Genomic DNA, 24,001 nt, shown 5'->3' on the forward strand with positions numbered 1-24,001 from the left:
AAATTCCCCGCAGCGCTGATTGGCCAAGCAGTGTAGCATGATCATCTGCAGCCAGTGATGGCCAAGCGGGCCGTGTGTGTCATCACAAATTTACACAATAATTCAAGTGTGTCCGGACCTCCGTGGCGGGGGCTCTGCCGAACCCCTGAGATCGACTCACCGAACCCCTGGGGTTCGATCGAACCCAGGTTAAGAACCACTGGTGTAGGGAGACACGGGGACACGGTGAGACAGTGCAGGGAGACATGGGGACACGGTGAGACAGTGTAGGGAGACACGGGGACACAGTGAGACATTGTAGGGAGACACAGAGACACGGTGAGACAGTGTAGGGAGACACAGTGAGACAGTGTAGGGAGACACGGGGACACAGTGAGACAGTGTAGGGAGACACAGAGACACGGTGAGACAGTGTAGGGAGACACGGGGACACGGTGAGACAGTGTAGGGAGACACGGGGACATGGTGAGACAGTGTAGGGAGACGCGGGGACACTGTGAGACACGGGGACACGGTGAGACAGTGTAGGGAGACACGGGGACACGGTGAGACACGGGGACACGGTGAGACAGTGTAGGGAGACACGGGGACACGGTGAGACACGGGGACACGGTGAGACAGTGTAGGGAGACACGGGGACACGGTGAGACAGTGTAGGGAGACACAGAGACACGGTGAGACAGTGTAGGGAGACACGGGGACACGGTGAGACAGTGTAGGGAGACACGGGGACATGGTGAGACAGTGTAGGGAGACGCGGGGACACTGTGAGACACGGGGACACGGTGAGACAGTGTAGGGAGACACGGGGACACGGTGAGACACGGGGACACGGTGAGACAGTGTAGGGAGACACGGGGACACGGTGAGACAGTGTAGGGAGACACGGGGACACGGTGAGAGTGTAGGGAGACACGGGGACACGGTGAGACAGTGTAGGGAGACACGGGGACACGGAGAGACACGGAGACACGGTGAGACAATGTAGGGAGACACGGGGACACGGTGAGACAGTGCAGGGAGACACGGTGAGACAGTTCAGGGAGACACGGGGACACGGTGAGACAGTTCAGGGAGACACGGGGACACGGTGAGACAGTGTAGGGAGACACAGTAAGACAGTGTAGGGAGACACGGGGACACAGACAGTGTAGGGAGACACGGGGACACGGTGAGACAGTGTAGGGAGACACGGGGACACAGACAGTGTAGGGAGACACGGGGACACGGGTTTGCAGATTTGCTGAGCATTTCTGTGAGGCCCTGGGGGAGGGGAAATCCCTCAGCCAGGAAAACATTGTGGCACAAAGTGGGGATGACCCTGCTGAGGTGCCTCAAATATTGGAAGAAGTCACCCCCTGTGAGTGGCTGGCTGAGGTGCCATCTATTGAGGAAGTACTGAAGGCGATCCGGAGTCTGAGACCAGGAAAGGCAGCGGGCAGAGATGATCTCACAAGCGAAATGCTGAGGGAGGGTGGCGTTTGTGCACAGACTGCCCTACATGACATCATAACAACGGTCTGGACCACTGGACGGGTTCCGCAGGACTGGAAGGATGCCCAGGTGGTCCCCCTTTTTAAGAAAGGGGACCGCACAGACTGTAACAACTACAGGGGCATCTCACTCCTCAGTGTGCCGGGAAAGGTCCTGGCAAGGATTATTCAACATCGCCTTGCCAGGCACGCTGAGGAGAGGCTTGCGGAGCCCCATTGCGGTTTCAGGAAAGGGCGGTCCTGCACAGATGCCATATTTTCTGTCCGTCTGCTACAGCAGAGGTGTAGGGAATTCCAGCAAGACCTGCATCTCTGCTTTATTGACCTGGTCAAGGCCTATGATACCATCAGTGGGCCTGGGCTCTTGGTTGTTCTTCGTGCTTTTGGAGTCCCTGACCCTCTGCTCACGATCATTAAGGACCTTCATGATGGTGAGCGGGCCCGGGTAAAACTACGTGGCTGGGAGTCAGAGCTATTCCCTGTACACCTTGGGGTACGACAGGGATGTCCTCTGGCTCCCACATTAATTTTACATCTATTTTGACCACGTAGTTCGTGAAGCCTTCAATAGCTGTACCGGGGGAATCTCCATATGGTACAGATATAATGGGAGGCTGATCGATGCCCGGGTGCGGTCAAGGGATGGCTCCCTATTGCTCAACCACGTTATGTATGCCGATGATTTGGTAATAGCTGCTCAGTCAGAGGAGGAGTTGGAGGCGCTGCTGCTGAGACTGGAGCGTGCCACTAAGAGATGGGGCCTTACCATCAGCCCCACCAAAACTAAGCACCTGCCTGGGTATTTTGTACCATCGGACACTCCACCCCCAACACTCCCAATCGGTGATGGGGCAGTTGTGGAGAGAGTGGAGAGTTTCCCATACCTAGGCAGTGTGCTTATGACCGGCTCCAGTTTAACAGCAGAGGTCTCATTCCGAATCAGTCGAGCTAAACAGGCGCGGCACGGGCTAGAGAAGAGATGGAGTGATGTGGTACAGGAGGACGTGGAGCTGGGTGGACTTGCCGATGACTGGTACCAGCGGTGTCTAGATCGGCCTCTGTGGAGGAGGCTCGTGAAGGACGCTACTGGGTAGTTGGAGGCAGTCGCCCTCCAACAACAACGGAGGTCGGAGGAGTGACGCTCACAACAACGAGCGGAGCGCCGGGTGGCTAAAGCACAGCAGGTTGGCACAGTAAGGGGCACAGGTGGTGCATCAGCCAGTCATCTCAGTCAGTCGACCCATGGCACTTGGGTCTGCCCCATGACCTCCTGCCAGCGGGCGTTCGACACTTCACGTGGCCTCAAGGTGCACATGGCCTGGCACAAGCGTCATGGTGACGTCACCGCCACTTAGTGGCAAATGGCGGTTGTTGTTGTTGTACGTGTGTGTGTGTGTGCGGTTAGCGCACTGCACTACAAACCTGGCGACCCGGGTTCGATTCCTGCTCACGGCCAACACCACCAGTGACGATTAACTGAACCGGTCCTGGGCCTACCCCTATGTCGACTCAGCCTCAAACGAGTACCTGGTGCGGTAATGCAGTAAACGTCGCCACTGGGGGAGAGACAAAGGCGGCCGGGCGTGGTGGCGCTGGCCACCCACCCCCTCGTGTACCACAGTGCCGGTCGCCTTCATTAGGTGCTGCTGCTCGCTAACAGCACTTGCACCCTACAGCCTGCTACAGGCTACACGGGGGACCTTTGTGTACGGGCTGTGCCCGCTGGTCCCACTCACCTTGTCGACGAGGTCCTGGTCATGCTCGCGGATGTTGGAGACGGAGAGAGGTCGGTCGGAGAATCCGACCGGGGCCACCAGATCCCCACGTACCCTGGGGGAGACACCGCAAGTGGCCGGGAGATGTTGACCACCTCGCCTGGCCTACAGGAGGTCGTGGGTTCGATCCCGACCCTGACGACGCCTGCTGATGCTGCTGCTGCTGTAGATTTGGAGTCTGAGTCTCTCTCATCATCATCATGGTGGCTAGGAGATGTTTACTACCTCGCCTGGTCTACAGGTCGTGGGTTCGATCCCGACCCCTGACGACGCCTGCTGCTGCTGCTGTAGATTTGGAGTCTGTGTCTCTCTCTCATCATCATCATCATCACGGTGGCTAGGAGATGTTGACTACCTCGCCTGGTCTACAGGAGGTCTATGTGGAGTCTGTGTCTCTCTCATCATCATCACAGTGGCTATGAGATGTTGACTACCTCGCCTGGTATACACGAGGCCGTGGGGTGTCTCCCACTCTGTCTCCCTGTCCCCCTGTCTGTCTCTCTATCTCCCGTGTCTCCAGCACCCCGTCTCCGTGTCTCCCCCACAACGTATCTCCCACTGTCTCCGTGTCTGTCTCCGTGTCTGTCTCCGTGTCTGTCCGTCACCTGGCTGTGAACTGGATGTGTATGTATGTATATCTGTGTGTATGTATATATGTGTGTGTGTGTCTGTGTATGTGAGTGATGGTGTAGCAGTTAGTGCGCTGCGCTATGAACCTGGCGACCCGGGTTCGATTCCCGCTCACGGCCAACACCAGTAACGATTATCTGAACCGGTACCCGGGCCTCCCCTAGGTCGACTCAGCCTCAAATGAGTACCTGGTGTGGTGTGTAAAGATTGCCACTGGGGAGACAAAGGTGGTCGGGCGTGGTGCTGGCCACCCACCTCCTCGTGTACCGTTCCGGCCTTCATAGGTGCTCGCTAACAGCACTTGCCCCAACAGTCTGTTAAGGCTACACGGGGAATCTTTATCTTTGTTATACAATGGGAGACTGATCGATGCCCGGGTGCGGTCAAGGGATGGCTCCCTATTGGTCAACCACGTTATGTATGCCGACGATTTGGTAATAGCTGCTCATTCAGAGGAGTTGGAGACGCTGCTGCTGAGACTGGAGCGTGCCACTAAGAGGTGGGGCCTTACCATCAGCCCCACCAAAACTAAGCACCTGCCTGGGTATTTTGTACCATCGGACACTGCACCCCCACAACTCCCAATCGGTGATGGGGCAGTTGTGGAGAGAGTGGAGAGTTTCCCATACCTGGGCAGTGTGCTCATGACCGGCTCCAGTTTAACAGCAGAGGTCTCACTCCGAATCAGCCGAGCAGCAATATCTTTTCATTGGTTGTGTAACGCTGTGCGGAAGCTACCTGGTCTGTCGCTCCGCACCAAGCTTCAGGTCTTCTCGGCCACGGTCATTCCCTCCCTTCTCTACGCTTGCGAAACGTGGACACCCCTAATGGAACATCTTCGCCGGTTAGAAACATTTAGGCTGGCCTGCCTACGATCCATCCTGGGTTTAACCAGACTGGATTGTGTGAGGAGCTCACAAATCCTTGAAAGATCTGGGCAAGGACCCATCGGTGAGCTTCTCCGGCAGGCAAGGCTGCGATGGCTGGGTCATGTAGCCCGCATGCCCAGCCACCGCATGCCGAAACAGCTTTTGTTCGGCCGCATTGAGGGGGCTAAGCGGGCGCGGCACGGGCTAGAGAAGAGATGGAGTGATGTGGTACAGGAGGACGTGGAGCTGAGTGGACTTGCTGATGACTGGTACCAGCGGTGTCAAGATCGGCCTCTGTGGAGGAGGCTCGTGAAGGACGCTACTGGGCAGTTGGAGGCAGTCGCCCTCCAACAACAACGGAGGGCGGAGGAGCGACGCTCAGAACAACGAGCGGAGCGCCGGGTGGCTAAAGCACAGCAGGTTGGCACAGTAGGGGGCACAGGTGGTGCATCAGCCAGTCATCTCAGTCAGTCGACCCGTGGCACCTGGGTCTGCTCCGTGACCTCCTGCCAGCGGGCGTTCGACACTTCACGTAGCCTCAAGGTGCACATAGCCTGGCACAAGCGTCGTGGTGACGTCACCGCCACTTAGTGGCGAATGGCGGTTGTTGTTGTTGTCTCTCTGTGTGTATGTATGTATATATGTGTGTATGTGTGTGTATATATACTGTATGTGTATATATGTGTATATATTGTGTGTGTCTCTCTCTCTGTGTATATGTGTATATATAGGTGTATATATGTGTGTGTGTGTATGTGTCTCTCTCTGTGTATGTGTGTATATATACAGTATATATGTGTATATATACTGTATATATGTGTATGTATCTGTGTGTGTCTCTCTGTGTATATGTATCTGTGTATATGCGTATATATACTATATATCTGTGTGTCTGTCTCTCTGTGTGTATACACGTATATATACTATATATACTATATATGTGTATATATACTATATATATGTGTGTGTGTGTCTGTGAGTCACCTGGCTGTGAACTCGACGCTCCACTTCTGTCTGCGAGCCCCGCGCGCCACGCTCGACGCCATGACAGCCGCGCCGGACCCGTCACACCCAATACACTTCCGGGTCACTACTTCCGGGTTACTACTTCCGAGTAACAGCTTCCGGGTAAGTGCCCCTCCCCTGCCTCGCGATTTAAAACGCCCACAACCACGCCAGGCCACTCCCACTCGGACACTAGCCCCGCCCCTTACTCTCACCGGTCTCCGCCACTACCCTCCCCCCACTTCGCCGCTAGCCACGCCCACTCCGTCCAATCGGCCCTCCCCCGCGTCATTGTTAACCGCGCCCACTCTGCCACTAGAGCCCCTCCCGCCTTATCGCTAGCCCCAGGCCCAACTGCGCCACTAGCCCCGCCCACCTCTAGTTGTCCTTGCCCACTCCGCCACTAGCCCCTCCTACTTTATCGCTAGCCCTAGGCCCAACTGCGCCACTAGCCCCGCCCACCTCCAGTTGTCCCTGCCCACCTCCGCCACTAGCCCCCTCCTACTTTATCGCGAGCCAGGCCCAACTCCGCCACTAGCCCCGCCCACCTCCAGTTGTCCCTGCCCACCTCCGCACTAGCCCCTCCTACTTTATCGCTAGCCAGGCCCAACTGCGCCACTAGCCCCGCCCACCTCCAGTTGTCCCTGCCCACTCCGCCACTAGCCCCTCCTACTTTATCGCTAGCCCCAGGCTCACACCGCCACTAGCCCCGCCCACCTCCAGTTGTCCCTGCCCACCTCCGCCACTAGCCCCCTCCTACTTTATCGCGAGCCACCCCCACTCGGACACTTAGCCCCGCCCCACTTCCACTAGTCCCCGCCCACTTCAAGCCCTGCTCCTATTCCTCGAAGCCCGTGTCACGTGTTAATGGACCGATGTTTCGGGCAATGACCCTAGGGGCTGGGGGTGGGGCTGCTCGTGCTCGGTTAACGTTGACGATTGAGGAGCAGGCAATCAAGATCAACTTCAAAGCGACGCTAACAGGCAACCACCTTGAACATCGAATTTTGCCAACAAAAATCTGAACATGAACGACTCCAAACTTATTCTAAAGTAGTGAATTATTTGTCTTTTGTCAACGTGACACTTTTTTTGCTGATTGGTCGTGTCGGGTGGTGGAGGGTTACGACACATTTATAAATAACGCGATCTCACACAAAAACCTTTATTATGAATTTTATATTTTTATTAATTTATTGTTTCCCTTCTACGTGGTGACTTTACCGAAAGAACCAAGAATAACAATTTTATTGTTTTACAATAATTTTATTGTTTTATATTTTTATTATTTTATTGTTTCCCATCTACGTGGTGGTGACTTTACCGAAAGAACCAAGAATAATAATTTTATTGTTTTACAATAATTTAATTGTTTTATATTTTTATTATTTTATTGTTTCCCTTCTACGTGGCGGTGACTTTACCGAAAGAACCAAGAATAATAATTTTAGTGTTTTACAATAACTTAATTGTTTTATATTTTTATTATTTTATTGTTTCCCTTCTACGTGGCGGTGACTTTACCGAAAGAACCAAGAATATTAATCCCAGCAGTCACGAGAGCTTTAAATGAAAAATTTAAGACTCCCAACTTGATTTGAAGCTTTCGTGACTGCGATAATTACTCTTTAGTACTTTCGGTAAAGTCACGTGGAAAGAAAGCTTCAAATAAAGTAAAGCTTCAAAAAATTACAAATTGTTCCTGGGTAGTTTAAGTGTTGTTTTCCTAATTGCGTATGCCTCTAAAGTACAGAAAGTGGCTATTTATTCCCCACAAACTTTGCGTTTGTGGCCAGGACGGTGATATTCTGAAATCGACCTATTTTCAATGAGAAAACGGGCGAATTTGTGTCTTACGTTCAACGTTAAGTCCTGGTCAACCAAAGCAAAGTTTATTGGGGAATAATAAATACCCACTTTCTATACTTTGGAGGCATAAGCAATTAGAAAATAACACTCAGGGACAAAAATCGTGTTGCACAGTATTATTATTCCTACCGTCCTTGTTGTTATTATTCAGTGTTGCTGAGGCTCTGTGGTTCGTGCCCTGAGGGCATTTCAGGAGGCTGTCGGTGCCCTGAGGGCACTTCGGGAGGCTGTCGGTGCCCTCAGGGCACTCCGGGAGGTTGTCGGTGCCCTGAGGGCACTGAGGGAGGCTGTCGGTGCCCTCAGGGCACAGAGAGACTCTCGGTGCCCTGAGGGCACTTCAGGAGGCTGTCGGTGCCCTGAGGGCACTCCGGGAGGTTGTCGGTGCCCTCGGGGCACTTTGGGAGGCTGTCGGTGCCCTCAGGGCACAGAGAGACTCTCGGTGCCCTGAGGGCACTTCAGGAGGCTGTCGGTGCCCTGAGGGCACTCCGGGAGGCTGTCGGTGCCCTGAGGGCACTTCAGGAGGCTGTCGGTGCCCTGAGGGCACTCCGGGAGGCTGTCGGTGCCCTCAGGGCACTCCGGGAGGCTCTTGGTGCCCTCAGGGCACTGAGGGAGGCTGTCGGTGCCCTCAGGGCACTGAGAGAGACTCTCGGTGCCCTGAGGGCACTCCGGGAGGCTGTCGGTGCCCTGAGGGCACTTCGCGAGGCCGTCGGTGCCCTGAGGGCACTTCAGGAGGCTGTCGGTGCCCTGAGGGCACTCCGGGAGGCTGTCGGTGCCCTGAGGGCACTTCGGGAGGCTGTCGGTGCCCTCAGGGCACAGAGAGACTCTCGGTGCCCTGAGGGCACTGAGGGAGGCTGTCGGTGCCCTGAGGGCACTCGGGGAGGCTGTCGGTGCCCTGAGGGCACTCCGGGAGGCTGTCGGTGCCCTGAGGGCACTTCAGGAGGCTGTCGGTGCCCTGAGGGCACTTCGGGAGGCTGTCGGTGCCCTCAGGGCACTGAGAGAGACTCTCGGTGCCCTGAGGGCACTTCAGGAGGCTGTCGGTGCCCTCAGGGCACTCCGGGAGGCTCTTGGTGCCCTCAGGGCACTGAGGGAGGCTGTCGGTGCCCTCAGGGCACTGAGAGAGACTCTCGGTGCCCTCAGGGCACTGAGGGAGGCTCTCGGTGCCCTGAGGGCACTTCAGGAGGCTGTCGGTGCCCTGAGGGCACTTCGGGAGGCTGTCGGTGCCCTGAGGGCACAGAGAGACTCTCGGTGCCCTCAGGGCACTGAGAGAGACTCTCGGTGCCCTGAGGGCACTTCAGGAGGCTGTCGGTGCCCTCAGGGCACTCCGGGAGGCTCTTGGTGCCCTCAGGGCACTGAGGGAGGCTGTCGGTGCCCTCAGGGCACTGAGAGAGACTCTCGGTGCCCTCAGGGCACTGAGGGAGGCTCTCGGTGCCCTGAGGGCACTTCAGGAGGCTGTCGGTGCCCTGAGGGCACTGAGGGAGGCTGTCGGTGCCCTGAGGGCACTCCGGGAGGCTCTTGGTGCCCTGAGGGCACTGAGGGAGGCTCTCGGTGCCCTCAGGGCACTGAGAGAGACTCTCGGTGCCCTCGGGGCATTTCAGGAGGCTGTCGGCGCCCTGAGGGCACTCCGGGAGGCTGTCGGCGCCCTGAGGGCACTCCGGGAGGCTCTCGGTGCCCTGAGGGCACTGAGGGAGGCTCTCGGTGCCCTGAGGGCACTTCGCGAGGCCGTCGGCGCTCAGACCGCTAAGAGAAACTTCGCACTCCAAAGCGGCGTTCGGGCTATAACGGAATGAAAACTTTTAAAAATAAATATAAATATTAAACAATTCAAACGACTCAAAGGAATTAAACGTAAGTTTAAAATAAAAAAACGCAATTTTTTTTCTTTTTTTTTGTTTTAATTTACCTCAAAACTTATTGTGATTTCACGAGAGGCCCAGGCGTTGAGGGCCGCCGTGCCTCCTTCCCCCATCGCCGGTCTTTCCTAGTTCGGCTGCCGAGGAGAGGCGCTCGCGACCCGGGAGGGGCTGGGTGAGGCTATGGGTGGGTACCGGGGTCTCCGTGTGAGTCTGTGGGTCTCCGTGTGAGTCTATGGGTCTCTGTGTGGTGAGTCTGTGGGTCTCTGTGTGATGAGTCTGTGGGTCTCTGTGTGGTGAGTCTCTGGGTCTCTGTGTGATGAGTATGTGAGTCTCTGTGTGGTGAGTCTGTGGGTCTCTGTGTGGTGAGTCTGTGGGTCTCCGTGTGAGTCTGTGGGTCTCCGTGTGAGTCTGTGGGTCTCCGTGTGGTGAGTCTGTGGGTCTCCGTGTGGTGAGTCTGTGGGTCTCTGTGTGGTGAGTCTGTGGGTCTCTGTGTGAGTCTGTGGGTCTCTGTGTGGTGAGTCTGTGGGTCTCTGTGTGGTGAGTCTCTGGGACTCTGTGTGATGAGTATGTGAGTCTCTGTGTGGTGAGTCTGTGGGTCTACTGTGTGAGTAGTCTATGGGTCTCTTGTGGTGAGTCTGTGGGTCTCCGTGTGAGTCTCTGGGTCTCTGTGTGATGAGTATGTGAGTCTCTGTGTGGTGAGTCTGTGGGTCTCTTGTGGTGAGTCTGTGGGTCTCCGTGTGAGTCTGTGGGTCTCTGTGTGGTGAGTATGTGGGTTTCTGTGTGGTGAGTCTGTGGGTCTCTGTGTGGTGAGTCTGTGGGGGTCTCTTGGTGGTGAGTCTGTGGGTCTCTGTGTGGTGAGTTTGTGAGTCTCTGTGTGGTGAGTCTGTGGGTCTCTGTGTGGTGAGTCTGTGGGTCTCTGTGTGGTGAGTCTGTGGGTCTCCGTGTGGTGAGTCTGTGGGTCTCCGTGTGGTGAGTTTGTGAGTCTCTGTGTGGTGAGTCTGTGGGTCTCCATGTGGTGAGTTTGTGAGTCTCTGTGTGGTGAGTCTGTGGGTCTCTGTGTGAGTCTGTGGGTCTCTGTGTGAGTATGTCAGTCTCTGTGTGGTGAGTCTGTGGGTCTCTGTGTGGTGAGTCTGTGGGTCTCTGTGTGAGTCTGTGGGTCTCTGTGTGGTGAGTCTGTGGGTCTCTGTGTGAGTCTGTGGGTCTCTGTGTGGTGAGTCTGTGGGTCTCTGTGTGAGTCTGTGGGTCTCCGTGTGGTGAGTCTGTGGGTCTCTGTGTGGTGAGTCTGTGGGTCTCTGTATGGTGAGTCTGTGGGTTTCTGTGTGGTGAGTCTGTGGGTCTCCGTGTGGTGAGTCTGTGGGTCTCTGTGTGGTGAGTCTGTGGGTCTCTGTGTGGTGAGTCTGTGAGTCTCTGTGTGGTGAGTCTTTGGGTCTCTGTGTGATGAGTATGTGAGTCTCTGTGTGGTGAGTCTGTGGGTCTCTGTGTGGTGAGTCTGTGGGTCTCTGTGTGGTGAGTCTGTGGGTCTCTGTGTGGTGAGTCTGTGGGTCTCTGTGTGGTGAGTCTGTGGGTCTCTGTGTGGTGAGTCTCTGGGTCTCTGTGTGATGAGTATGTGAGTCTCTGTGTGGTGAGTCTGTGGGTCTACTGTGTGAGTAGTCTATGGGTCTCTTGTGGTGAGTCTGTGGGTCTCCGTGTGAGTCTCTGGGTCTCTGTGTGATGAGTATGTGAGTCTCTGTGTGGTGAGTCTGTGGGTCTCTTGTGGTGAGTCTGTGGGTCTCCGTGTGAGTCTGTGGGTCTCTGTGTGGTGAGTATGTGGGTTTCTGTGTGGTGAGTCTGTGGGTCTCTGTGTGGTGAGTCTGTGGGTCTCTTGGTGGTGAGTCTGTGGGTCTCTGTGTGGTGAGTTTGTGAGTCTCTGTGTGGTGAGTCTGTGGGTCTCTGTGTGGTGAGTCTGTGGGTCTCTGTGTGGTGAGTCTGTGGGTCTCCGTGTGGTGAGTCTGTGGGTCTCCGTGTGGTGAGTTTGTGAGTCTCTGTGTGGTGAGTCTGTGGGTCTCCATGTGGTGAGTTTGTGAGTATCTGTGTGGTGAGTCTGTGGGTCTCTGTGTGAGTCTGTGGGTCTCTGTGTGAGTCTGTGGGTCTCTGTGTGGTGAGTCTGTGGGTCTCTGTGTGAGTCTGTGGGTCTCTGTGTGGTGAGTCTGTGGGTCTCTGTGTGAGTCTGTGGGTCTCCGTGTGGTGAGTCTGTGGGTCTCTGTGTGGTGAGTCTGTGGGTCTCTGTATGGTGAGTCTGTGGGTTTCTGTGTGGTGAGTCTGTGGGTCTCCGTGTGAGTCTGTGGGTCTCCGTGTGAGTCTGTGGGTCTCCGTGTGGTGAGTCTGTGGGTCTCCGTGTGGTGAGTCTGTGGGTCTCTGTGTGGTGAGTCTGTGGGTCTCTGTGTGGTGAGTCTGTGAGTCTCTGTGTGGTGAGTCTTTGGGTCTCTGTGTGATGAGTATGTGAGTCTCTGTGTGGTGAGTCTGTGGGTCTCTGTGTGGTGAGTCTGTGGGTCTCTGTGTGGTGAGTCTGTGGGTCTCTGTATGGTGAGTCTGTGGGTTTCTGTGTGGTGAGTCTGTGGGTCTCCGTGTGGTGAGTCTGTGGGTCTCTGTGTGGTGAGTCTGTGGGTCTCTGTGTGGTGAGTCTGTGAGTCTCTGTGTGGTGAGTCTTTGGGTCTCTGTGTGATGAGTATGTGAGTCTCTGTGTGGTGAGTCTGTGGGTCTCTGTGTGGTGAGTCTGTGGGTCTCTGTGTGGTGAGTCTGTGGGTCTCTGTGTGGTGAGTCTGTGGGTCTCTGTGTGGTGAGTCTGTGGGTCTCTGTGTGGTGAGTCTGTGGGTCTCTGTGTGGTGAGTCTGTGGGTCTCTGTGTGGTGAGTCTGTGGGTCTCCATGTGGTGAGTTTGTGAGTATCTGTGTGGTGAGTCTGTGGGTCTCTGTGTGAGTCTGTGGGTCTCTGTGTGAGTCTGTGGGTCTCTGTGTGGTGAGTCTGTGGGTCTCTGTGTGAGTCTGTGGGTCTCTGTGTGGTGAGTCTGTGGGTCTCTGTGTGAGTCTGTGGGTCTCCGTGTGGTGAGTCTGTGGGTCTCTGTGTGGTGAGTCTGTGGGTCTCTGTATGGTGAGTCTGTGGGTTTCTGTGTGGTGAGTCTGTGGGTCTCCGTGTGGTGAGTCTGTGGGTCTCTGTGTGGTGAGTCTGTGGGTCTCTGTGTGGTGAGTCTGTGAGTCTCTGTGTGGTGAGTCTTTGGGTCTCTGTGTGATGAGTATGTGAGTCTCTGTGTGGTGAGTCTGTGGGTCTCTGTGTGGTGAGTCTGTGGGTCTCTGTGTGGTGAGTCTGTGGGTCTCTGTGTGGTGAGTCTGTGGGTCTCTGTGTGGTGAGTCTGTGGGTCTCTGTGTGGTGAGTCTGTGGGTCTCTGTGTGGTGAGTCTGTGGGTCTCTGTGTGGTGAGTCTGTGGGTCTCTGTGTGGTGAGTCTGTGGGTCTCTGTGTGGTGAGTCTGTGGGTCTCTGTGTGGTGAGTCTGTGGGTCTCTGTGTGGTGAGTCTGTGGGTCTCTGTGTGAGTCTGTGGGTCTCTGTGTGGTGAGTCTGTGGGTCTCTGTGTGAGTCTGTGGGTCTCTGTGTGGTGAGTCTGTGGGTCTCTATGTGAGTCTCTGTGTGAGTCTGTGGGTCTCTGTGTGGTGATTCTGTGGGTCTCTGTGTGGTGAGTCTGTGGGTCTCTGTGTGGTGAGTCTGTGGGTCTCTGTGTGGTGAGTCTGTTGGTCTCTGTGTGGTGAGTCTGTGGGTCTCTGTGTGGTGAGTCTGTGGGTCTCTGTGTGAGTCTGTGGGTCTCTATGTGGTGAGTCTGTGGGTCTCTGTGTGGTGAGTCTGTGGGTCTCTGTGTGGTGAGTCTGTGGGTCTCTGTATGGTGAGTTTGTGGGTCTCTGGTGAGTCTATGGGTCTCTGTGTTAGTCTATGGGTCTCTGTGTGGCGAGTCTGTGGGTCTCTGTGTGGTGAGTCAGTGGGTCTCTGTGTGGTGAGTCTGTGGGTCTCCGTGTGAGTTTGTGGGTCTCTGTATGGTGAGTATATGGGTCTCTGTGTGGTGAGTCTGTGGGTCTCTGTGTGGTGAGTCTGTGGGTCTCTGTGTGATGAGTGTGCGGGTCTGTAGCATGTACGGACTCTATATATACCAACACACCCTACATACAATAGAGTCAGTAGTACAATAGAGTCAGTAGTACAATAGAGTCAGTAGTACAATAGAATCAGTAGTACAATAGAGTCAGTAGTACAATAGAGTCAGTAATACAATAGAGTCAGTAGTACAATAGAGTCAGTAGTACAATAGAGTCAGTAGTACAATAGAGTCAGTAGTACAATAGAGTCAGTAGTACAATAGAGTCAGTAGTACAATAGAGTCAGTAGTACAATAGAGTCAGTAGTACAATAGAGTCAGTAGTACAATAGAGTCAGTAGTACAATAGAGTCAGTAGCAGCAGTATCTACTGACTCTATATATATGCCTACACACCATCCTCCTCCCACTCCTCCACCTCGTCCACCACCACCTCCTCTGCCCACTCCACCACCTCCTTTACCACCTCCACCACCACCACCTCCTCCGCCACCACCACCACCTCCTCCCACTCCTCCACCTCTTCCACCACCACCTCCTCCCACTCCTCCACCTCTATCACCTCTTCCACCACCACCTCCTCCCACTCCTCCACCTCCTCTATCACCTCCTCCACCACCACCTCCTCCTCCCACTCCTCGTCCACCGCCACCACCAGCACCTCCTCCCACTCCTCCACCTCCTCTATCACCACCTCCTCTACCACCTCCTCCACCACCACCTCCTCCTCCACCACCAGCACCTCCACTTCTTCCCACTCCACCTCGTCCACCACCACCTCCTCCGCCCACTCTTCCGCCCACTCCTCCTCCACCTCCTCTTCCACCACCACCACCTCCTGCTCCTACTCCTCATCCACCTCCACCACCTCCTCATCCCTCCTCCTCCTTCCGCAGACTCCTCCCGATGCTCGTGACGGGGCAGTCTCCTCGTCCGGCCGTTCCGCTGCCCCGGCGATGTCCGTGAGCTGTACCCCGGTGCCGTTGCCCCTTCACAACAACAACAGCAGCAGCAGCAGCAAGAGCAAAGGCAAAGGCAAGAGCAACAACAACAACAACAAGCCGGGGAGAGGATCCCACGACTCTGGCCACGGCGGCGGAGGCTGCAGTGCGACCGAAAAGAATCTGGCGGGAGGCGGCGCCGGTGGCGGTGATGCCGGCGGCGATGCCGGCGGCGACGGCGGTCGCATCAGCGGCATCACCATCGTCGCGGGACACAGGAGCGCGGTAATCGCTCGCTTGTTGTGCCGCGGCGGGGGGGGAGAAGGAATGACTCATTGGTTTTTTCGGCAAAGTCACGTATGTAGAAATACAATAAAATTATATTAAAACAAAAAACAATCACGACGTTTCGATCACAACGCCAGCGATCTTCGTCAGGTGTCAAGGTACAAATCACGGAGGTGAAATACAACAACAAAAAGATGAGAGACGAGAATTCAACAAACCTGGAAAAACATTATGTGAAGCCACATCCAGTCAGGCCAACAACACAGTGAGACACTTCCTGGCGGACCAAGAATTTCAGAAGAGTGTTAAATTTCGTGTTCAACCTTTGGATTGCACATACCAGCATAGATAGAATGAAAAATACGAGGTACACGGTCGGTAGAAATACATATATACAAGTCCACCAAGAGGTAAGGAGGGAGGAAAGACGGATAGGGAGGCAGAGAGAGAGAGAGAGAGGGGGGCAGAGGGATGAACAGAAGCTTAAATAGGAAATACGGTGGGAGGGGGGGAGGGGCCAGAGCGAGAGCGGCAGCTCAAACACGCAACATCTTACACCTACAAAACGGCAGCTCAAAAAAGGACCACCTCTTGTGAATACAAAACGGCAGCTCAAAAAGGGCACATCTCACGAAAGCTTTAATACTTTATTAGGGAGAATGAATGTTCGGTCGCGCCGCGCCGCGCGGGACGGCGTCGTCCGCCGAGCGAAACCGCGGCGGGCGGCAGCGGACGCGGCCTGAGCCGGGGCGCCGACGGTTAAAAAAAACAACGAAAAAATTTGCCGACGCTATCCGGCGGTCGCCGACAACGGTGGCTGCGGTGGTGCACGCTGCCGTGATCCGCAAACGTACGAAGACGGAGACTTCACGACGGCGGTGATGACGACGATACAACTGCTCCGCTACGCGAGCTAGCGCTGTTGTCTCTGGCTTGACCATAGACTCAGCACTGCACCGTAGACTCAGCACCGCACCGTAGACTCAGCACTGCACCATAGACTCAACACTGCACCATAGACTCAGCACTGCACCATAGACTCAACACTGCACCATAGACTCAAAACTGCACCGTAGACTCAACACTGCACCATAGACTCAACACCGCACCATAGACTCAACACTGCACCATAGACTAAACACTGCACCATAGACTCAACACTGCACCGTAGACTCAACACTGCACCATAGACTCAACACTGCACCATAGACTAAACACTGCACCATAGACTCAACACTGCACCGTAGACTCAACACTGCACCATAGACTCAACACTGCACCGTAGACTCAACACTGCACCGTAGACTCAGCACCGCACCGTAGACTCAGCACTGCACCGTAGACTCAGCACTGCACCGTAGACTCAACACTGCACCATAGACTCAACACTGCACCACAAATTCAAAACTGCACCATAGACTCAGCACCGCACCATAGACTCGACACTGCACCATAGACTCAGCACTGCACCATAGACTCAACACTGCACAAAAGACTCAACACTGTACCATAGACTCAACACTGCACCACAAACTCAAAACTGCACCATAGACTCAGCACCGCACCGTAGACTAAGCACTGCACCATAGACTCAACACTGCACCATAGACTCAGCACTGCACCATAGACTCAGCACTGCACCATAGACTCAGCACTGCACCATAGACTCAACACTGCACCATAGACTCAACACTGCACCATAGACTCAACACTGCACCATAGACTCAACGCTGCACCATATACTGAACGCAGCACCATAGACACAGCACTGCACCATAGACTCAACACTGCACCATAGACTCAAAACTGCACCGTAGACTCAACACTGCACCATAGACTCAACACTGCACCACAAACTCAAAACTGCACCATAGACTCAGCACCGCACCATAGACTCGACACTGCACCATAGACTCAGCACTGCACCATAGACTCAACACTGCACAAAAGACTCAACACTGTACCATAGACTCAACACTGCACCACAAACTCAAAACTGCACCATAGACTCAGCACCGCACCGTAGACTAAGCACTGCACCATAGACTCAACACTGCACCATAGACTCAGCACTGCACCATAGACTCAGCACTGCACCATAGACTCAGCACTGCACCATAGACTCAACACTGCACCATAGACTCAACACTGCACCATAGACTCAACACTGCACCATAGACTCAACGCTGCACCATATACTGAACGCAGCACCATAGACACAGCACTGCACCATAGACTCAACACTGCACCATAGACTCAAAACTGCACCATAGACTAAACACTGCACCATAGACTCAACACTGCACAAAAGACTCAACACTGCACCATAGACTCAACACTGCACCATAGACTCAACACTGCACCATAGACTCAACACTGCCCATAGACTCAGCACTGCACCATAGACTCAGCACTGCACCATAGACTCAACACTGCACCATAGACTCAACACTGCACCATAGACTCAACACTGCACCATAGACTCAGCACTGCACCATAGACTCAACACTCCCCATAGACTCAACACCGCACCGTAGACTCAACACTGCACCATAGACTCAGCACCGCACCATAGACTCAACACTGCACCATAGACTCAACACTGCACCATAGACTCAACACTGCACCATAGACTCAACACTGCACCATAGACTCAGCACTGCACCATAGACTCAACACTCCCCATAGACTCAACACCGCACCGTAGACTCAACACTGCACCATAGACTCAGCACCGCACCATAGACTCAACACTGCACCATAGACTCAACACTGCACCATAGACTCAACACTGCACAATAGACTCAACACTGCACCATAGACTCAACACTGCACCATAGACTCAACACTGCACCATAGACTCAGCACTGCACCATAGACTCAACACTGCACCATAGACTTAACACTGCACCATAGACTCAGCACCGCACCATAGACTCAACACTGCACATAGACTCAACACTGCACAAAAGACTCAACACTGCACCATAGACTCAACACTGCACCGTAGACTCAACACTGCACAAAAGACTCAACACTGCACCACAAACTCAAAACTGCACCATAGACTCAGCACCGCACCGTAGACTAAGCACTGCACCATAGACTCAACACTGCACCATAGACTCAGCACTGCACCATAGACTCAGCACTGCACCATAGACTCAGCACTGCACCATAGACTCAACACTGCACCATAGACTCAACACTGCATCATAGACTCAGCACTGCACCATAGACTTAACACTGCACCATAGACTCAGCACCGCACCATAGACTCAACACTGCACATAGACTCAACACTGCACAAAAGACTCAACACTGCACCATAGACTCAACACTGCACCGTAGACTCAACACTGCACAAAAGACTCAACACTGCACCATAGACTCAACACTGCACCACAAACTCAAAACTGCACCATAGACTCAGCACCGCACCGTAGACTAAGCACTGCACCATAGACTCAACACTGCACCATAGACTCAGCACTGCACCATAGACTCAGCACTGCACCATAGACTCAGCACTGCACCATAGACTCAACACTGCACCATAGACTCAACACTGCACCTTAGACTCAACACTGCACCATAGACTTAACACTGCACCATAGACTCAACGCTGCACCATATACTGAACACAGCACCATAGACACAGCACTGCACCATAGACTCAACACTGCACCATAGACTCAGCACCGCACCATAGACTCAACACTGCACCATAGACTCAAAACTGCACCATAGACTAAACACTGCACCATAGACTCAGCACTGCACCATAGACTCAGCACTGCACCATAGACTCAACACTGCACCATAGACTCAACACTGCACCATAGACTCAGCACTGCACCATAGACTCAACACTGCACCATAGACTTAGCACTGCACCATAGACTCAACACTGCACCATAGACTCAACACTGCACCATAGACTCAACACTGCACCATAGACTCAACACTGCACCATAGACTCAGCACCGCACCATAGACTCAACACCGCACCATAGACTCAACACTGCACCATAGACTCAACACTGCACCATAGACTCAACACTGCACCATAGACTCAACACTGCACCATAGACTCAACACTGCACCATAGACTCAACACTGCACCATAGACTCAACACTGCACCATAGACTCAGCACTGCACCATAGACTCAACACTGCACCATAGACTTAACACTGCACCATAGACTCAGCACCGCACCATAGACTCAACACTGCACATAGACTCAACACTGCACAAAAGACTCAACACTGCACCATAGACTCAACACTGCACCGTAGACTCAACACTGCACAAAAGACTCAACACTGCACCATAGACTCAACACTGCACCACAAACTCAAAACTGCACCATAGACTCAGCACCGCACCGTAGACTAAGCACTGCACCATAGACTCAACACTGCACCATAGACTCAGCACTGCACCATAGACTCAGCACTGCAACCATAGACTCACCACTGCACCATAGACTCAACACTGCCCCATAGACTCATTACTGCACCATAGACTCAGCACTGCACCATAGACTCAGCACTGCACCATAGACTCAACACTGCACCATAGACTCAGCACTGTCCCATAGACTCAATATTGCACCATAGACTCACCACTGCACCATAGACTCAACACTGCACCATAGACTCAACACTGCACCATTGACTCAACACTGCACCATAGACTCAAAACTGCACCATAGACTCAACACTGCACCCTAGACTCAACACTGCACCATAGACTCAACACTGCCCATAGACTCAACACTGCACCATAGACTCAGCACTTCACCATAGACTCAACACTGCCCCATAGACTCAACACTGCACCATAGACTCAGCACTGTCCCATAGACTCAACACTGCACCATAGACTGACCACTACACCATAGACTCAAACACTGCCCCATAGACTCAACACTGCACCATAGACTCAGCACTGCACCAAGACTCAACACTGCACCATAGACTCACCACTGCACCATAGACTCAACACTGCCCCATAGACTCAACACTGCACCAAGACTCAACACTGCACCATAGACTCAGCACTGCACCATAGACTCACCACTGCACCATAGACTCAACACTGCCCCATAGACTCAACACTGCACCATAGACTCAACACTGCACAATAGACTCAACACTGCCCCATAGACTCAACACTGCACCATAGACTCAACACTGCACCATAGACTCAACACTGCACCATAGACTCAGCACTTCACCATAGACTCAACACTGCACCATAGACTCAACACTGCACCATAGACTCAACACTGCACCATAGACTCAGCACACCACTACCACTGCCAACACCACCACCTCCAACACCGCCTCCAACACCACCGTCACCACGCGGCTAAACCGTTGTTGTTGTTGTTACCCCGGCCATCGCCTTCCTGTCTCTGCACCAGCAGCAGAGCGACGTGACGCTCCACAGCACCGCTCCTCCGGACGCGGAGAGACGCTGCAGCGGCAGCTACGTCAGCGGCGAGCAACCGCCGGGAGACGTAGCTCAGTGGCCGGACCGCCCGCCCACGCCCACCATCATCGGCCACGAGGTCATGGAGGAGAGAGCCAGGTTCACGGTGAGAGAGAGAGAGAGACAGAGAGAGAGAGACAGAGAGAGAGAGACAGGTTCACGGTGAGAGAGGCAGACAGAGAGAGAGACAGGTTCACGGTGAGAGAGACAGACAGAGAGAGAGAGAGAGACAGGTTCACGGTGAGAGAGGCAGACAGAGAGAGAGAGAGACAGGTTCACGGTGAGAGAGACAGACAGAGAGAGAGACAGGTTCACGGTGAGAGAGGCAGACAGAGAGAGAGAGAGACAGGTTCACGGTGAGAGACACAGACAGAGAGAGACAGGTTCACGGTGAGAGAGACAGACAGAGAGAGAGAGAGACAGGTTCACGGTGAGAGAGGCAGACAGAGAGAGACAGGTTCACGGTGAGAGAGACAGACAGAGAGAGAGAGAGCCAGGTTCACGGTGAGAGAGACAGACAGACAGAGAGACAGGTTCACGGTGAGAGAGGCAGACAGAGAGAGAGAGAGACAGGTTCACGGTGAGAGAGACAGAGAGAGAGAGACAGAGAGAGAGAGAGACAGGTTCACGGTGAGAGAGACAGAGAGAGGCAGACAGAGAGAGAGAGAGACAGGTTCACGGTGAGAGAGACAGAGAGAGAGAGACAGGTTCACGGTGAGAGAGACAGAGAGAGGCAGACAGAGAGAGAGACCAGTTCACGGTGAGAGAGACAGAGAGAGACAGGTTCACGGTGAGAGAGACAGAGAGAGACAGGTTCACGGTGAGAGAGACAGACAGAGAGAGAGAGAGACAGGTTCACGGTGAGAGAGACAGACAGAGAGAGAGAGACAGGTTCACGGTGAGAGAGACAGACAGAGAGAGAGAGAGAGACAGGTTCACGGTGAGAGAGACAGAGAGAGACAGGTTCACGGTGAGAGAGACAGACAGAGAGAGAGAGAGACAGGTTCACGGTGAGAGAGACAGACAGACAGAGAGACAGGTTCACGGTGAGAGAGACAGACAGAGAGAGAGAGACAGGTTCACGGTGAGAGAGACAGACAGAGAAAGAGAGAGAGACAGGTTCACGGTGAGAGAGGCAGACAGAGAGAGAGAGAGACAGGTTCACGGTGAGAGACACAGACAGAGAGAGACAGGTTCACGGTGAGAGAGACAGACAGAGAGAGAGAGAGACAGGTTCACGGTGAGAGAGGCAGACAGAGAGAGACAGGTTCACGGTGAGAGAGACAGACAGAGAGAGAGAGAGAGCCAGGTTCACGGTGAGAGAGACAGACAGACAGAGAGACAGGTTCACGGTGAGAGAGGCAGACAGAGAGAGAGAGAGACAGGTTCACGGTGAGAGAGACAGAGAGAGAGAGACAGAGAGAGAGAGAGACAGGTTCACGGTGAGAGAGACAGAGAGAGGCAGACAGAGAGAGAGAGAGACAGGTTCACGGTGAGAGAGACAGAGAGAGAGAGACAGGTTCACGGTGACACTGAGACCCGGTCTCTACTCTAGACACTGAGACCCTGAGACCCGGTCTCTACTCTAGACACTGAGACCCGGTCTCTACTCTAGACACTGAGACACTGAGACCTGGTCTCTACTCTAGACACTGAGACACTGAGACCTGGTCTCTACTCTAGACACTGAGACCCGGTCTCTACTCTAGACCCTGAGACCCGGTCTCTACTCTAGACACTGAGACACTGAGACCCGGTCTCTACTCTAGACACTGAGACCCTGAGACCCGGTCTCTACTCTAGACCCTGAGACCCGGTCTCTCATCATCTGTAGGTGTACAAGGTGTTGGTGCGAAGCAGCGTTGGGGAGAGTTGGGTCGTCTTTCGCAGGTACACCGACTTCTCCCGCCTCAACGATAAGGTACGTGTACGTGTGTGTGCGTGTGCGTGTGTGCGCGTGTGTGCGTGTGTGTGCATGTACGTGTGTGTGTGCGTGTGTGCGTGTACGTGTGTGTGTGCGTGCGTGTGTGCGTGTGCGCGTATGTGCGTGTACGTGTGTGTGTGCGTGTGTGCGTGTACGTGCAAGCCCCAGGCTACTTTGGGCTCGCCTTCCCATCAACCGGAGGCGAGGAATGGTGGTCGTGGTTACTTATGCCCCCACCGAAGATGAATATCCGTGGAGGGATGCAGGCAAAGCCGATGAGTCAGATGCCTTCTATGACCTCCTGTCACAGGTGCTGGCTAAAGTGGCCCCTCGGGATAGAGTCATCATGTTGGGTGACTTCAATGCCCGAGTTGGTCATGATACTGGCACCTGGTCTGGAGTGATTGGAGGGCATGGGCCAGATCAGCTCAATAACAATGGTAGGAGGCTGCTAGATTTTTGTGCAGCCCATGGGCTTGTAATTACCAACACGCTGTTCCGGCATCGGCGCATCCACACAACATCATGGATGCATGCCGGGTCCAAGCAAGAACATCTGCTGGACTACATAGTGACGGACCAGCGAATGCGAGCCCATGTCCTTGACACCAGGACCTACCGTGGAGCTGATTTGCCCTCTGACCATTGACTAGTCATCTGTAAGATGCGCCTGCCATTCTTCCACTCCGGTGGTGGGTGTACACCCAGGACCCCATTCCAACATAAAGTGGCCTGGTCTCAGTTATCTGATGAAAGTTGCAAGCGAGAATTTCATCATCGCTTGCAGCTGGGATGGGCGAGGTTTAGGACTGTGACTCATGCAGCTGCAATGGCTGCTTTGGGTACGCGGTCCAGACCTCCCCAGAGACCCTGGCTGACAGAGGAGGTGTTCAGGATGGTTGAGAAAAAGCGACAGGCCCACTGTCATTGGCTACAGAATCCCACGTCAGAGAATGAGGAGGCTTACCGCAGCCTTCGCTCGGAGGTTCGGAGAGCCGTGAGGCGCTGCAAGGATGGGTGGTGGTCGCGGGTTGCTGAGGAGATGCAGTCTGCCTCAGTGGCCCGTGATCACAAATCTCTATTTAACTCCATCAAAAAAGTAACCTGCAGCGCCACACCTATTACCATCATTAGGGGAAAAAACGGTGATCCAATCTCCGAGCCCCCAGGAACAGGTTCTCAGATTTGCTGAGCATTTCTGTGAGGTCCTGGGAGAGGGAAAATCCCTCAGCCAGGAAAACATCGTGGCACAAAGTGAGGATGACCCTGCTGAGGCTGCGGTGCCTCAAATATTGGAAGAAGTCACCCCCTGTGAGTGGCTGGCTGAGGTGCCATCTGCTGAGGAAGTATTGAAGGCGATCCGGAGTCTGAGACCAGGAAAGGCAGCGGGCAGAGATGATCTCCCAAGCGAAATGCTGAGGGAGGGTGGCGTTTGTGCACAGACTGCCCTATATGACATCATAACAACAGTCTGGACCACTGGACGGGTTCCGCAGGATTGGAAGGATGCCCTGGTGGTCCCCCTTTTTAAGAAGGGGGACCGCACAGACTGTAACAACTACAGGGGCATCTCACTCCTCAGTGTGCCGGGAAAGGTCCTGGCAAGGATTATTCAGCATCGCCTTGCCAGGCACGCTGAGGAGAGGCTTGCGGAGCCCCAATGCGGTTTCAGGAAAGGGCGGTCCTGCACAGATGCCATATTTTCTGTCCGTCTGCTACAGCAGAGGTGTAGGGAATTC

General features: G+C 54.1%; 1 protein-coding gene across 3 annotated transcripts in view; it reads left to right on the top strand.

Annotated features, from left to right (window-relative positions):
* Positions 1–9,317: 9,317 nt before the first annotated feature.
* LOC116937593 (sorting nexin-16-like) overlaps positions 9,318–24,001 on the top strand; it is a 35,148-nt gene continuing 20,464 nt past the window's right edge. Inside the window, exons 1-4 of one of the 3 annotated variants that reach the window (XM_076058247.1) lie at positions 9,318–9,678; positions 14,505–14,834; positions 20,274–20,444; positions 22,173–22,259. In XM_076058247.1, the coding sequence (XP_075914362.1) occupies positions 14,565–14,834; positions 20,274–20,444; positions 22,173–22,259 (528 nt within the window). In that variant the 5' untranslated portion in view covers positions 9,318–9,678; positions 14,505–14,564. The remainder of the gene's footprint in view (positions 9,679–14,504; positions 14,835–20,273; positions 20,445–22,172; positions 22,260–24,001) is intronic. The other 2 variants (XM_076058248.1, XM_076058246.1) reach the window with 2 other exon arrangements.

The sequence above is a fragment of the Petromyzon marinus genome (assembly GCF_048934315.1).
Source record: "Petromyzon marinus isolate PM22_M1 ecotype Great Lakes invasive population chromosome 69 unlocalized genomic scaffold, UKy_Petmar_22M1.pri1.0 chr69_unloc.1, whole genome shotgun sequence".
In the NCBI taxonomy this organism is placed as follows: domain Eukaryota; kingdom Metazoa; phylum Chordata; class Hyperoartia; order Petromyzontiformes; family Petromyzontidae; genus Petromyzon; species Petromyzon marinus.